At 42.0% G+C, this 12,263-nt stretch overlaps 1 protein-coding gene across 1 annotated transcript in view; it reads right to left on the reverse strand.

The window, feature by feature from the left end:
• NSD3 (nuclear receptor binding SET domain protein 3) overlaps positions 1–12,263 on the reverse strand; it is a 78,591-nt gene that overhangs the window by 52,712 nt on the left and 13,616 nt on the right. The window contains exons 2-4 of the mRNA XM_054998287.1: positions 9,384–10,114; positions 4,844–4,915; positions 1,978–2,137 (exon numbers count right to left, since the gene is read on the reverse strand). Of these exons, the coding sequence (XP_054854262.1) occupies positions 1,978–2,137; positions 4,844–4,915; positions 9,384–10,070 (919 nt within the window). The 5' untranslated portion in view covers positions 10,071–10,114. The remainder of the gene's footprint in view (positions 1–1,977; positions 2,138–4,843; positions 4,916–9,383; positions 10,115–12,263) is intronic.

A 12,263-nucleotide genomic window follows, 5' to 3' on the forward strand; every position in this document is an offset into this window, starting at 1 on the left:
GCAGCACAAGGCTGCGCGGCCTGGAACCAGCTGGCTCTTCTGCCACCGCACTGCCACCCGAGCCTGCGGGGCGGTGGGGAAGGCCAGAGCCGCCGCCTCCGGCCCTTCCTGCCCCTCAAATGGCCGCAGTGCACCAGCACCACAACGGCCATTTGAGGGGCAGGAAGGGCTTTCTCTGCCTCCTCCGGCCCTTCCTGTCCCTCAAATGGCCACGGCAGCGCCGGCGCGCCACAGCCATTTGAGGGACAGGAAGGGCCGGAAGAGGCGGCTCCGGCCTTCCCCACCACCCCGCAGGCTCGGGCGCCGGTGCGGCAGCGGCGGCAGAGGAGCAGGCCCGGAGCCACTGCAAGGTAGGTGGGGGAGTTGATGTTTAAAGAGCCCCGCTGCTGCTTGCAAGCAGCAGCAGGACTCTTTAAACAAGCCCCGAAGCTTTCCGAAGCATTTCCGAATGCTTCTGAAAGCTTTGCTTCGGTATTCCGAAGCGGGGCCAGCATGCTGGCCCTGTTTCAGGAATACCGAAGCTTTCCAGATTGGGTCCGCTTCGGGTATCTTTACCCGAAGCGAAACCTGAATCGCACAGCCCTAATTCCAATATTGGTCTGTTATGGACATAGGAAGTTAATTTAGCTATCGTTGCATATTCATACAGTTTGTCTATCCACTCAGACATATCAGAGCAAGATTCTGTCTTCCATTTTGCTGCATATAGTACTCTTGCAGCTGTCACCATATTCTTGAAGAGTATTCCCTGTTCTTTTGCAACATTACTCGGTAGAATATTTAATAGCACATTTTTCAGATTCAACTCAAACCTAAGCTTGAAAATCTTCTGCGTCTCTTCATGTATTTTTATCCAATAAGAGATTACATTTTTCAAAATTTTCAGAGTCCCCCAAATCAGTGTCATGCGTAAGAGACAACAATGGGGGGGGGTCTGCCATGGTTGTTCCCCAGAAAGGTCCTTTAGCCCCCGCTTCCTTCAACCCCGAAGCAAACGAAGGCTTTATGGCTGACACCACTCTGGTCTGTGAGTTCAACTAAAGAGGTTCCCCCCCCAGCGCCCCTCTACTGGTGAGGGTATTGAAAAGTGACCATTCAAGCTTGAGACGTGAAGACCTCAATGAAGTAACGCAAATTGCTTTATTAAACTGGTGTAATTACTAAGAAGGTGGGAAAAGAAACATTTACAAAAAGCAAGACAAAATTAACACTTAAATGAGTTAGCAAGAAAACAATAAAGCCTTCTAACACAACTGCCTGATGGGTCCCTACTGTACCTGGCCCTTCCAAGGTTCAACCCACCCTCCTTGGGTGAAGTAATGATGTCTCTGCCTCGCAGCTCCTGGTAGAAGAACAGCTTCCTCCCTTGGGGGGGGGGCTTATATTATTTCTCCCATAGCCCAGCCTCCTTGGTGTCAACTGTCCCAAAGCTGGGAAGGATCTTGGGAAATGTGGGCCTGCAGGCAGGCCGACTGGAAAATTTACAGCAAGGCCTCATGCTTCCTCGAGACCTGCAGGCACAGAATCATGACAATCAGTGATTCCTGTAAGCAGAAATCTAGCACAGGATGTGGAGAGCTAAACTAGAACTTTTTCTATAATATACTTTTTATTTTTTAGGAAGTTTATGGGGAAGCTTTAAACATACGAGTTCTTTCACCAGCATTCTATTTACCACGTCAGAATTCTACCATCTCATTCTGCTGCATGTGTAGACCAGGCTTGAGATAATATGTGCAATGTGCTTTGAATATTTGAAATGTGCTACATAAACGGGAAGGGTTTTTTTTTAATTTTTATTGCAGCCACTCTCTTTTCTACCCTGACAGCTTGGCTTAGCCTTCATTACTAATTAGCCAATGCCATTTAACAATACAGCTAAAACACAAACAAAATCTGAGTTTAAATGGAGAGACTGTTAAATAGCCATTTACAACAAGTGTCCCTCAAACTTGCTCAGTAGTCTGAAATACTTACCTCTTGTATTAATTTTGGTATGAACCTCGAGTTGAGGATCACTTGAAACCATGCAGGGCCACCAAGGATATGTTCCCACCTTGGACCAGACCAGATCTCCAACCTCAAACTTGACATCACTCACTGCTTGTGCTGGAGGAGGAGAAGAATCCTGCTGGGCCTACAAAAATGTAACAGTGAGATCAGACATAAGTGAAAAACAAAGTTATATATCTAGTGTTCTGCAGAGAGCATAGCACTATAAATAGGGGGGAAAACAAAAAATTCAAAACAGTATGTAGACATCACAATGCATACAAGGCCTATGGTACCTTGTTGCAGGAAGGGGTGAGAGCTACATGGGGTCTGTTGTGGATGCAGAGTCTCTTTCAAAAAGCCCTCCCGTTCTACAAACACCCCTTGCGCCACTTTCAGCCCAGAAGAAGCAGGCAAGGGCCTTGGCTGGCTGCCACCACTCTAGGGAAGGCCCAGAGCACCTTCCCTGCCCTGGACAGCTCCCTCTTCAACTGGGATGTGCACTGCTCTAAGGCTGAATGGAAAAGACTAATTTATTAACCAAGTACTGTAACAATTCACTAAATAAGAGATCATTTATGAAAACAGAGAACTAACACAGGCTACTCTATCAACTGACAGGGTAAAACTTTCATGGAAAGAAGCCAGCTGGAAAACAATAAAATTGCCTAATGCAACTGTCTTACTGGACTTTTATTTCAACAGCAGCCTCTCTGCTACCTAGTTTCTGGAATAGAACATCCCTCCCTGTGCAGGGTCTTATATGCTCTTTCCCAAGGCTCTGCCTCCTCAGCAGCAATTGGCATACCTTTTCCCTCCAATTTTACTAGGCCCAGTCCCAGGCTTGGAGAGTATCTGGGTACGTAGGGTTAAAGGGAAAATCTACAGCAAGGCCCGAGGTTTGTGTGTGATGGAAAGGCTATCTTGAAGCTTATGGCCTCCTCAGCCTCAGGCCTAGGCTCATATATACCTAAAGCATGCCTTGAGCCCTTCATATTTTAAGTTATTTTTATTTATTTGAAATTCTTCTGCCTTGTCTATCTCCCAAAAAGGGACCCAAAGAGGCTTACAATGAAGTTTAAAGACAGCGGTCAGAAAACACAATGCAAATAAGATTCATATGGTTCGGATTAATTTCTGTGTTGCCTCTAAATGCCCCCCCCCAAACCCTCCAGTCCTCAGCAGCTCCGTCTCAAAGTTTCCTGAAAGATAGAGAGGAAGATGCCTTCCTGACCTTATCTAGAAGATCATTCCCACAAGATGGGAGTCACTACAGTGAAAGCCCAACACAGTGTCAATTTAATAGATCTACAGAAGGGAACAGGAAAGTGGAACAGCCAAGAAGACATGAGTTATCTCTAAGCTATATAACATCCTTTTATCTCTCAACCAAATCAAAACTCTAAAATGCCAAACAAATTAGCACTTAGACTGCAACATAGAGCTAACACCTGAACAATGGAGAGAAATATGGACTGCAAACATTCTGAAATCTAAGACAGTTACCTCCCAAATCCAAAATTACAAAATCATTCACAGATGGCACATAACGCCAAGAAAACTCTCACTAATAACCAAAACAAATTCTCCGCTCTGCTGGAAAGAGTGTGGAAATATAGGAACGTTTAAACATTGTTGGTGGGAATGCCCCCGAATAGAACCTTTTTGGAATGATATATTGTGTTATATAAAAGAAATAACGGGTTACAAAATCCCCCTTGACCCAAAGATCATATTCTTGAATATATGGGATACTTTCAAAATTCCACAAATTAGAAAAGACCTAATTAGCAATCTTTTGGTTGTAGCTAAGAACTTGCTAGCTCTACATTGGAAATCAGAGACGGTTCCCACAGCAGAAAAAATATGGGACCATTATATACAAGAAAAAATACATGACGAATTATACCAGAATGAACATTATCTGAAGGAAACTGATTTTATTGCAAAATGGTTACCGCTCATTGAATTCATTTCCAATACAAATCATTATCCACCTAAGCACTTACTTTTTGTTACTCAGAATTGAAGCAATGACTATCAAATAACTGAAAAAAACGCTAGTTGTCTTTGTTTAAACAATACTGACCTGTCATTCACTATCTAATTTCCTTATTCCTGTATAAAAACTACGGCAAATCACAAATTTCACATCTATGTGCATAATTGTATATAGTTAATTAAGAATTTGTTGTTGTTCTCTTTTACTTCTGTATACTGTTTTTTAAAATAAAAAATAATAATAAATAAAAGAAGACATGAGTTCACAGAGTTGCTAAATCTGGGTTAGGAAATTCCTGGAGAATTGGGGGTACAGCCTGGGGAGGGACCTCAGCAGAGTATAATACCATACAGTCCACCCTCCAAAGCTGCTATTTTCTGCAAGGGAATGGATCTGTGTCATCTGGAGATCACTTGTCATTCTTGGAGATCTTCTGGCCCCAGATGGAGGTTGGCAATCCTGTGAGTTTATACAGGAAAAGATCACCCTGTAGCTTTATCTTAGCCCAACAGTTCCTCACAGCTCCCAAGTGATTCTGAGACAATCAGCCATTTTAATGCTTTAACATAAAATCCCTGGAGTTGAATTCCATTGCATACTGACAGCCAGTGTTGCCTAGTGGTTAGAGAGTTGGATTAGGATTTGAGAGACTTGGGTTTGATTCCCCACTCTACTAAGGAAACTTGCCAGGTTACAGACTAGTTACACATTCTCAGCCTAACCTACCTCACAGGGTCATTGTGAGGTTGAAATAAAGGAGAAGATAATTATGTATGCTGCTTTAGGTTCCTACTAGGGAGAAAGGCAGGGTATAAATTAAGGAAAATAAAATAAACAATAAATACTAACTGGAGTTTCGTCCAACACTACTGCTTCTTCTCTTGGTTTTTCAGACACCGTGTTGAGCCTCTCATTTGGTCTCTGTGAAATAAATAAAAAGAAGAAGGGGGAATCAAATAATAATAATAACAACATTCAATTTATATACCACCTTTCAGGACAACTTAATGCCCACTGAGAGCAGTTTACAAAGTATGCTATTATTATCCCTGCAACGAAACACCCTGTGAGGTGGGTGGGGCTGAGAGAGCTCCAGAGAGCGGTGACTAGCCCAAGGTCACCCAGCTGGCTTCAAGTGGAGGAGTGGGGAATCAAACCCAGCTCTCCAGATTAGAGTCCCATGCTCTTAATCACTACACCAAACTGGCAAACTGGCTAAAGGGGAATGGCACAGAAGAACAATGATGGGAAAACATTGAGAGGAAACAAAACAGCAGTTCAGAGGTCCCCAATCTTTTTGAGCCTATAGGCATATTTGGAATTCTGACACAGTGTGGTGAGTGCAGCCACAAAATGGCTGCTGCAGGAGGTGGAGCCAGCCACAAAACAGCTGCTACCACTTACCTTCAGTCACACAGTGAAGATCCTTGTGCTGTGGAAGCAGCTTCTGCCAAAGCAATGTTTTTAAATATCTGCATAGCCAATCAACTCTCCAATTGTCAATCAAAAGCCATGCTTGGCAAAAGCCCCACCTGGCCCCACCCACTTTCTAAAAACATTTGGTGGGCACCAGGAAAGGTGTCAGCAAGCGCAATCGTGCCCATGGGCACCACATTGGGGAGTGCTGCACTTCCAGTAGTGTCATTCTGGTCTTAGAATTCCACTAATATATAGCTCCAGCCACATTGCACTGGCTAGTCTGATACTCTGTTTAAGAAGACACAGGTCAAAAATGTGCGGGGGGCGGGGGTGACAGAAAATTAAGACATGCAATTTGTACTGGCCCATATGCAGTACTGCTTAACATTTGGCACACAAAAAAAAACCCTTCTTTAGAGACATACTTTCTTGTAGATCAAAAGGCTGCTTCGCCAGCAGTGACATTCAATACAGCAGACACAGAAGTTATTGGTATGCATGGCATGAGCCAATAAGAAAAACCCAAGATTTAAAATCAAAGGTCCCCAATACAGGTATTTTCTGAACAAGGCTACTGACTGTGCCCAGCTGCAAAGTAAATATACTCAATTGTCATAGGGATCACGTCTCTCATGAGTTCAGTTTAATGGGACCACAGACTCAACAGCCTTCTTGCAAGTTCACCAACTTTGGCCAATATGAAGCTGAACCTTAGCCAATATGAAAACATTCCTGGGATTTACCAACAGCTTGCTGTTATAAAGGAAATATGCTTAACCAGCTCAGCAAGCAATTTAAGGAAAAAAGGGTGCATATGGGGGGAATTCACCATGACTTCCAAAACGATTTCTCTTTGAGTTCTATGCAGCAGCACTACATTTTTCACAAGCTACAAAGTTCAGCCAAGTGTTTTTTGAAGCAATCCGCTGTGGCCTTGTTCATACAGACAATTTTCTCCCTGGGAGGATAGGGAAACAACTCTAGGCATATACTTCCATCCCATGTAAAACGTAACAAGCAAGCTGGCTCTAATACTAATTCGAGTTTCATGAACACACAGCCCATATGCAAACCAAGACAATGGGTGAATGGCACTGAACAGGTACCACGGCACTTACCAGGAACATCGTAAGATTATGTTTTATATTCACATAGAAGAAAACAGACAAAACATAGATAGTGTAGAACAGACTCATGGTCGTACCAGAACAGGACATAAATTTAAAAACCACAGTAGGTAAAGAGTCTATTCAGGCTAATTCAGCTTAACTGGCACTGGAGGTGGAAAGGTACATTTCAACCTTTTCTCTTCTAATAAACAAAATACATTCCTGGTTGAAGTTCTCTCCCTACATCTTACTGAAGTATCTTACCACTGTGTTTCTGACAGGCTGTGTGCAACCTGACCCTCCAACCAGGGCAGAGACAGTGTGTTCGCAGTACAGAATGCCTATATAAAACCTTACTGTTATTAAAAAATTTCATAATGTTGAGTCACCACTTTTCACAGGCCCCATTTTTAAAAATATTGTGTAACCTGTGTAAGCAGGATAAATCAACAACACTTTTCTTTAAGAGCTCAAAATGCTTTACATACATCCTCAATAACCCCTTAACAACAGCCCTATAAGGTAGATTGGTATTATCCTTATGCTAAAGTTTTAGAAATGAGCTTAACTGCTTCTTGCCTGTGAAAGTATGACTGGCTGGCTAGCTGAGCTGAGCTATGAACTGGGGCTTTGAAGCTCATACAAGCAGGGGTTTTTTTCTTTGTGACAGTATTCACCGATACTGAGCACTGGCACCTTTTAGGGGCTCTCCCAAGACCTGAGGGGGGATTTGGAGGAAATCAGTGCAACATTAGATATGAATACGCCCCTGCCACCCCCTTTTTTTGCAGAAGGAGCACTGCATACACGTAACACTAGAGAACCTCTAGAGGACCTACCAAAGGGAATAAAACAAAGACAATCATCAGTATTTTTTTTAATACAGTGCAAATTCAATCTGCAAAGTACTTAATCATTTCCACTGTCTTGTTCTAAATATCACAGTTTTCTTCTAAGAGACTACATGCAGGATCCAAATATCTGTGATACTAGGTTCTGAAAGCCTAAGGGGAATGACTATATCATTTGTTTCTCCAAACAGCAGCCAGCCATATCACATGGCAAATGGCTCTTGAAACTGTGGGGAGACTCAAAAAATAGTTGTTGACTCAGGACAGAAGGTCAACTGTTCACAGAAAGAAAAGACAAGAATTCTACCAGTCTGGCATAAGCTAGAGTTTGTTTGCTTGTTTTACAGATGAAGAGCTGAGGCTGAGAGAGGCTTATGAAAGACCAGGGAATTAATATGGCACAGGGACCGACAAATCCAACTCCCCCATTTGCTGAACTCTCAATACATTTTCAATATGCAGGATTGTTTGTTTTAGATATCGTTCTTGGGTTTTGTATTGTTCTGTTTTACAATTCAATACTTTAAAAGTCTATTTTCCAAACTTTTCTTCTCTCCCCACTGTCTTTCTTCTCACAGGTCCATTTTATTTTATGGCATTAATTTTTAAAGTGAAAGGCTTTTTAAAAAATGAAATTTGTGGCTTTGTAATTAGAGTTTCCCAAGTAATTCACTACGTTAGCAAAAGGCAAGATATAGCACAAATAAAATAAAGACAGTCATCATATTAATGGCACCCAACTCCAGACAGCATTCAGACTGAACAGCAGCGTGAGCAAAATGTAACCTGGTGGGATCACACAAGGAAAATCCTAACAAAAATATACAACTTATCACCTTTTCTGGTTTACATAGTCAACACCTTATGATCAAACTCAACCCAACTATAACAAGCCATGTCATCTGATTCAATTACATTGCAATAGGTACAAGGGGTATTTTCAGCCAACAGCACAGGTAGCTACATTAGACAAATAGGATGTGGGAGATTAGAGGATCCCCCATAATGTACCATGGCCCTGTAATGCCAGGAAAAGAAATGGGGGGGTGGAGATGGGGGACAGCGCCACCCACCAGTATGCCAGCTCATAATCAGGCATGCCATTACATTGTGGCACCTATGCTGTAGGATGGCTACTACCCATGCCTTACAAAGGGTCCGTGCATTAGTACACATAAATAACAAGGAACAGCCTTCAAGACAAAAATATAATGCATGGTTGGGGGGCAGGGGGGCAAGAAAGGCAGCTGACTCAACCACATAAGAGGAGTTTAGCAACTAACCCAAGAAACAGAATGGTATTCAATCACTCTCTTCAAACTTTGCATTTCCTTTTTTATTCAGTCTGTCCAATCTTGCATTATTTTGACATCCCTACCACAAAGATTTCATTGACTAACTTGAGGCATAGAATTCAGAGATACATGTCATGGGAGATTAGTCTAAATTACTTGTAATGTTTCATGAACTATGTGGGGAAATCTCTTCATATTGTAAGAAGAGGCATCCTTGCCTGTCTTTGAACTCAATAAAAAAAGTCAGAAAAGAAAAGATAGGCTATGAATCATTGCTAGCAGTTAAAGTTTACCAGTGTTCACTACCTGTCCATTCTATAAAGATATCAAACATCCTCTCAGAGGTGAAGTTTGATGCAGCTTCAATAGTTGCTGCTTCTCTCAACTGTAATCAAGTAAGTGTGAGAAAAATTAGTCCCATCAAAAGTAACATTTAACTCTGGCAAGATTTCAAACTCATTGACAAATCATTTGAACATTTTATTCTAAAACCAGAATCTGGATTTCCATTGCAGAGAGGGCAATCCACCATGATCAAAATCTTCCCTCCCCCTAAATGCAATTTGAAATAGAAGCTACTAAATCAATCTTCACTATGTGTTTGTCCAAATATCTACAACCTTAACAGCATATAATAAAAGACAAAAGGACTGACAAGAATATCTCCCTTGTAAACACAGAAACAGAGAAAACTTACATTTTAAATTCTACTTACATTTTGCTCCTCTTCCTCCAGTTTTGGAATTTTATGCGATTTGCGTTCTTCTGAGTGGGAAGAGTCATGTTTGCTACTTTTTTTCCTCTTCTCTTTTCTCCCTTCATGTTTTGCCCTCGCATACTCACTCGCTTGCACTTCATTCAAAAGGTCCCCACACAGAGAGGACTCAAACAATTCCCTGCCGTTCTGGATAGTTTTGGTTATTTTTAATTTTATTTCTGGTGAACCAGTCTTCTTTGGAATCACCGTTTGGGGTACTGAAGGAGGAGGCGGCGGTGGTGGCTGTGGAGGAGATGGTTTTTCCAGAATTTCATGTGGCCTTACGTTAGAGTTCTCCATCTGATAATACTCTGGGGGACTAAAGTTTCTAACTGTGCCATAGCCATTTGCTGAACCATTGGGATACTGACTGTATGACTGGTATTTGGCTTGAGGTTCATACATGCTGATTGCTGGAAATCCATTAATGAGGGGTGGAAGGTCCTCTGTTGTTGGCGTAGGATACTGAAAACCTTGCTGCAAGGAAAGAGCAGCTTCATATGGTGTCTGTCTACCATCTTCAGTGATGTCACTGCTGGCATCAAAAGCATCCTCTTGGCGGATGTTAGCCGAGTCAATGAGTTGAGGTGGTTGCTGAATTGTGTTTCCCATGATCCCTTGCATGAAAGAGAAGGAGAAATCCATTGTTCTGCTCCAGCATCCTTAGCTTTCCCTTTTTCTCATAGGGCCTAAAAGAGAAAGGAATAAAGAGATATGTAATCAACGTAAATATTAAGGAACTTGTAGGCAGCAGAATTAACATGAATATCTTTCCCTATTAACAACAGAGTGTCTTGTGACATTTTAAAAATTAAAACATTTGTTGCAGCATACACTTATATGGACTACCTCTCTCTTCTTCAGATGCATAAAGTGTTATCCTCAAGTTAGTAAATTATGTACACACACACAAATACACACAGGTAAAGAAGGAACAACTGCAAACAATGGACCCAAAGGCTAAGAGATGCAAGAACGTTCTATAAAATTTCCAGAATTTGTGCATTAATTGAAGAAAAAGCACAGACTGTATTTCTTGTACTTCACAGCCTACTGGCCTTTGTACATTTTTTTTATTATTACTATTTTATGTATCTGATGACATTTATGTCAGAATTATTCAATTTAGCTTTTAAGGACTATAAGCCTTTTTGTTACAACATGACTACTCTTCTGGAACTTTCCCGAGAAAGTCAACCCACTTATCAGTCAATAGATATCCCACCCTTCCAGTGTATTCCAATTCTAGCCTTTTGGAATGATTCTGCATAAGAATACATCAAAATTTGCTTTGTAGTATAAACAAGAGTAACCAGGTTAGTATAAAAGTCCTAAATATTCCAAAAATTCCATTTCTGTCACACACATCTGAGCAACTTCTTTTGGTCATTAACTAGGCAATAACTTTACAGAATCACTGAATTGGAAGGAAATAGAATGTTCCCAACATGCACATATAATGAAACTAAATTAACTAGAGGCTGTCTGCAGAGAAAACCACTCAGTGCCTGTTTGGATGTTTCTTGTATTCCATCATGGATTGTCCTCAGACACCAGAGGAAGATCAGGAGCCAGCTGCCAACTTGGACACTCCTCCCTTGCTCTTTGCAGGTGTGTGTGTGTGTAGGGGAGGGGAGATAGAGGAAGATAGGCAAACTGGAAGGTCTTATAGTTATCTCACTTCACTGTAAAGACCAGTACAGTGCAACCCTATGCAAAGCTACTCTGGTGTAAGCCCACTCTTTCAATAGGTTTCGACTGTAGTAACTCTGTATAGGATGGCACTGTTAGTCTACCTAGATTGCAGAACATCCCACATTCAAATGACCATGAGACCTCCTGGTTCAGGTGTTCACCTCTTCACAGCGAGGAACGCAAAGGAGGGGCTAGAGGGAGTACACATGCTAAATACTCACTCCTGATCTCTCATGGAGGGGGGACTGCGGCAGGAGAGATGAGTAGGATGCATTTTTTGAGCAGTCCCCTTCTGGAAATTAATACTACAGAGCCCCTTCTGGAGAACGTAGAGAGAAATTTACATTCTTCTGATGAAGTCTTAAGCTTCTTTCAATTATATCTAACTCATAAGCTGGCCCCTCATCTAGTTCCTGCTGCAACGGCTATGCTGTTCTATGCTACTGTAACTACTATGATGCACTCTACATATGGATGCCTTTGGAAATGTTTTGTAAGCTCTAATTTGCGCAGAATGCAGCAGCAAGGTTCCTTTCTGGGATCAGCCACTCGGAACACAACTCCAGTACATCAGCTTCTACATTTGCTTCTGGGCCCAATTCAAAGTGCTGGTTATCACCTTTCAAAACCCTTCATGATCTAGGATCCTCACTGTATGGAAGTTAGACCTAATGTACAGAATTTTTAAAAGAATGGCTGAACACTAGTTCAGTGTAGTTCAATGTTGTAAGTGTTTGCAGGCCCTGGCCTAGCTGAAACATGCTGCCTTTGCTAATCAACAACATCTGCAAGCAGTCTCTGAGTCTCTAGTGAGGACCCGTTTCAGAGAGTCCCATCAGCTATCCTCCCTGAATGTTCTCATAGCAGTAATGCCAAGTAGTTGCTTTGCCTTGATTGACTCCTGAGTTGCCTGGTGGCACACTGAGGGCTAGAAAAGATAGCTCGTGCAGTACAGTCTTGTATTCACCTACCATTTCATCTTCACCCAGCAATCCTCCATGCCGCACCCACTCAGCATGGAGAGGGCCTACATGCACCAGATGGGTAAGATGAACAGCTTTTGGACACCAACCAGAGAAGCTTAAAGTTAGTTAGCTCTTAAAGTTTTAGGTAGAAAGATTTTAGTTTTACAACAGTAAGATT

Source organism: Eublepharis macularius, chromosome 14, assembly GCF_028583425.1.
Source record: "Eublepharis macularius isolate TG4126 chromosome 14, MPM_Emac_v1.0, whole genome shotgun sequence".
Lineage (NCBI taxonomy): Eukaryota > Metazoa > Chordata > Lepidosauria > Squamata > Eublepharidae > Eublepharis > Eublepharis macularius.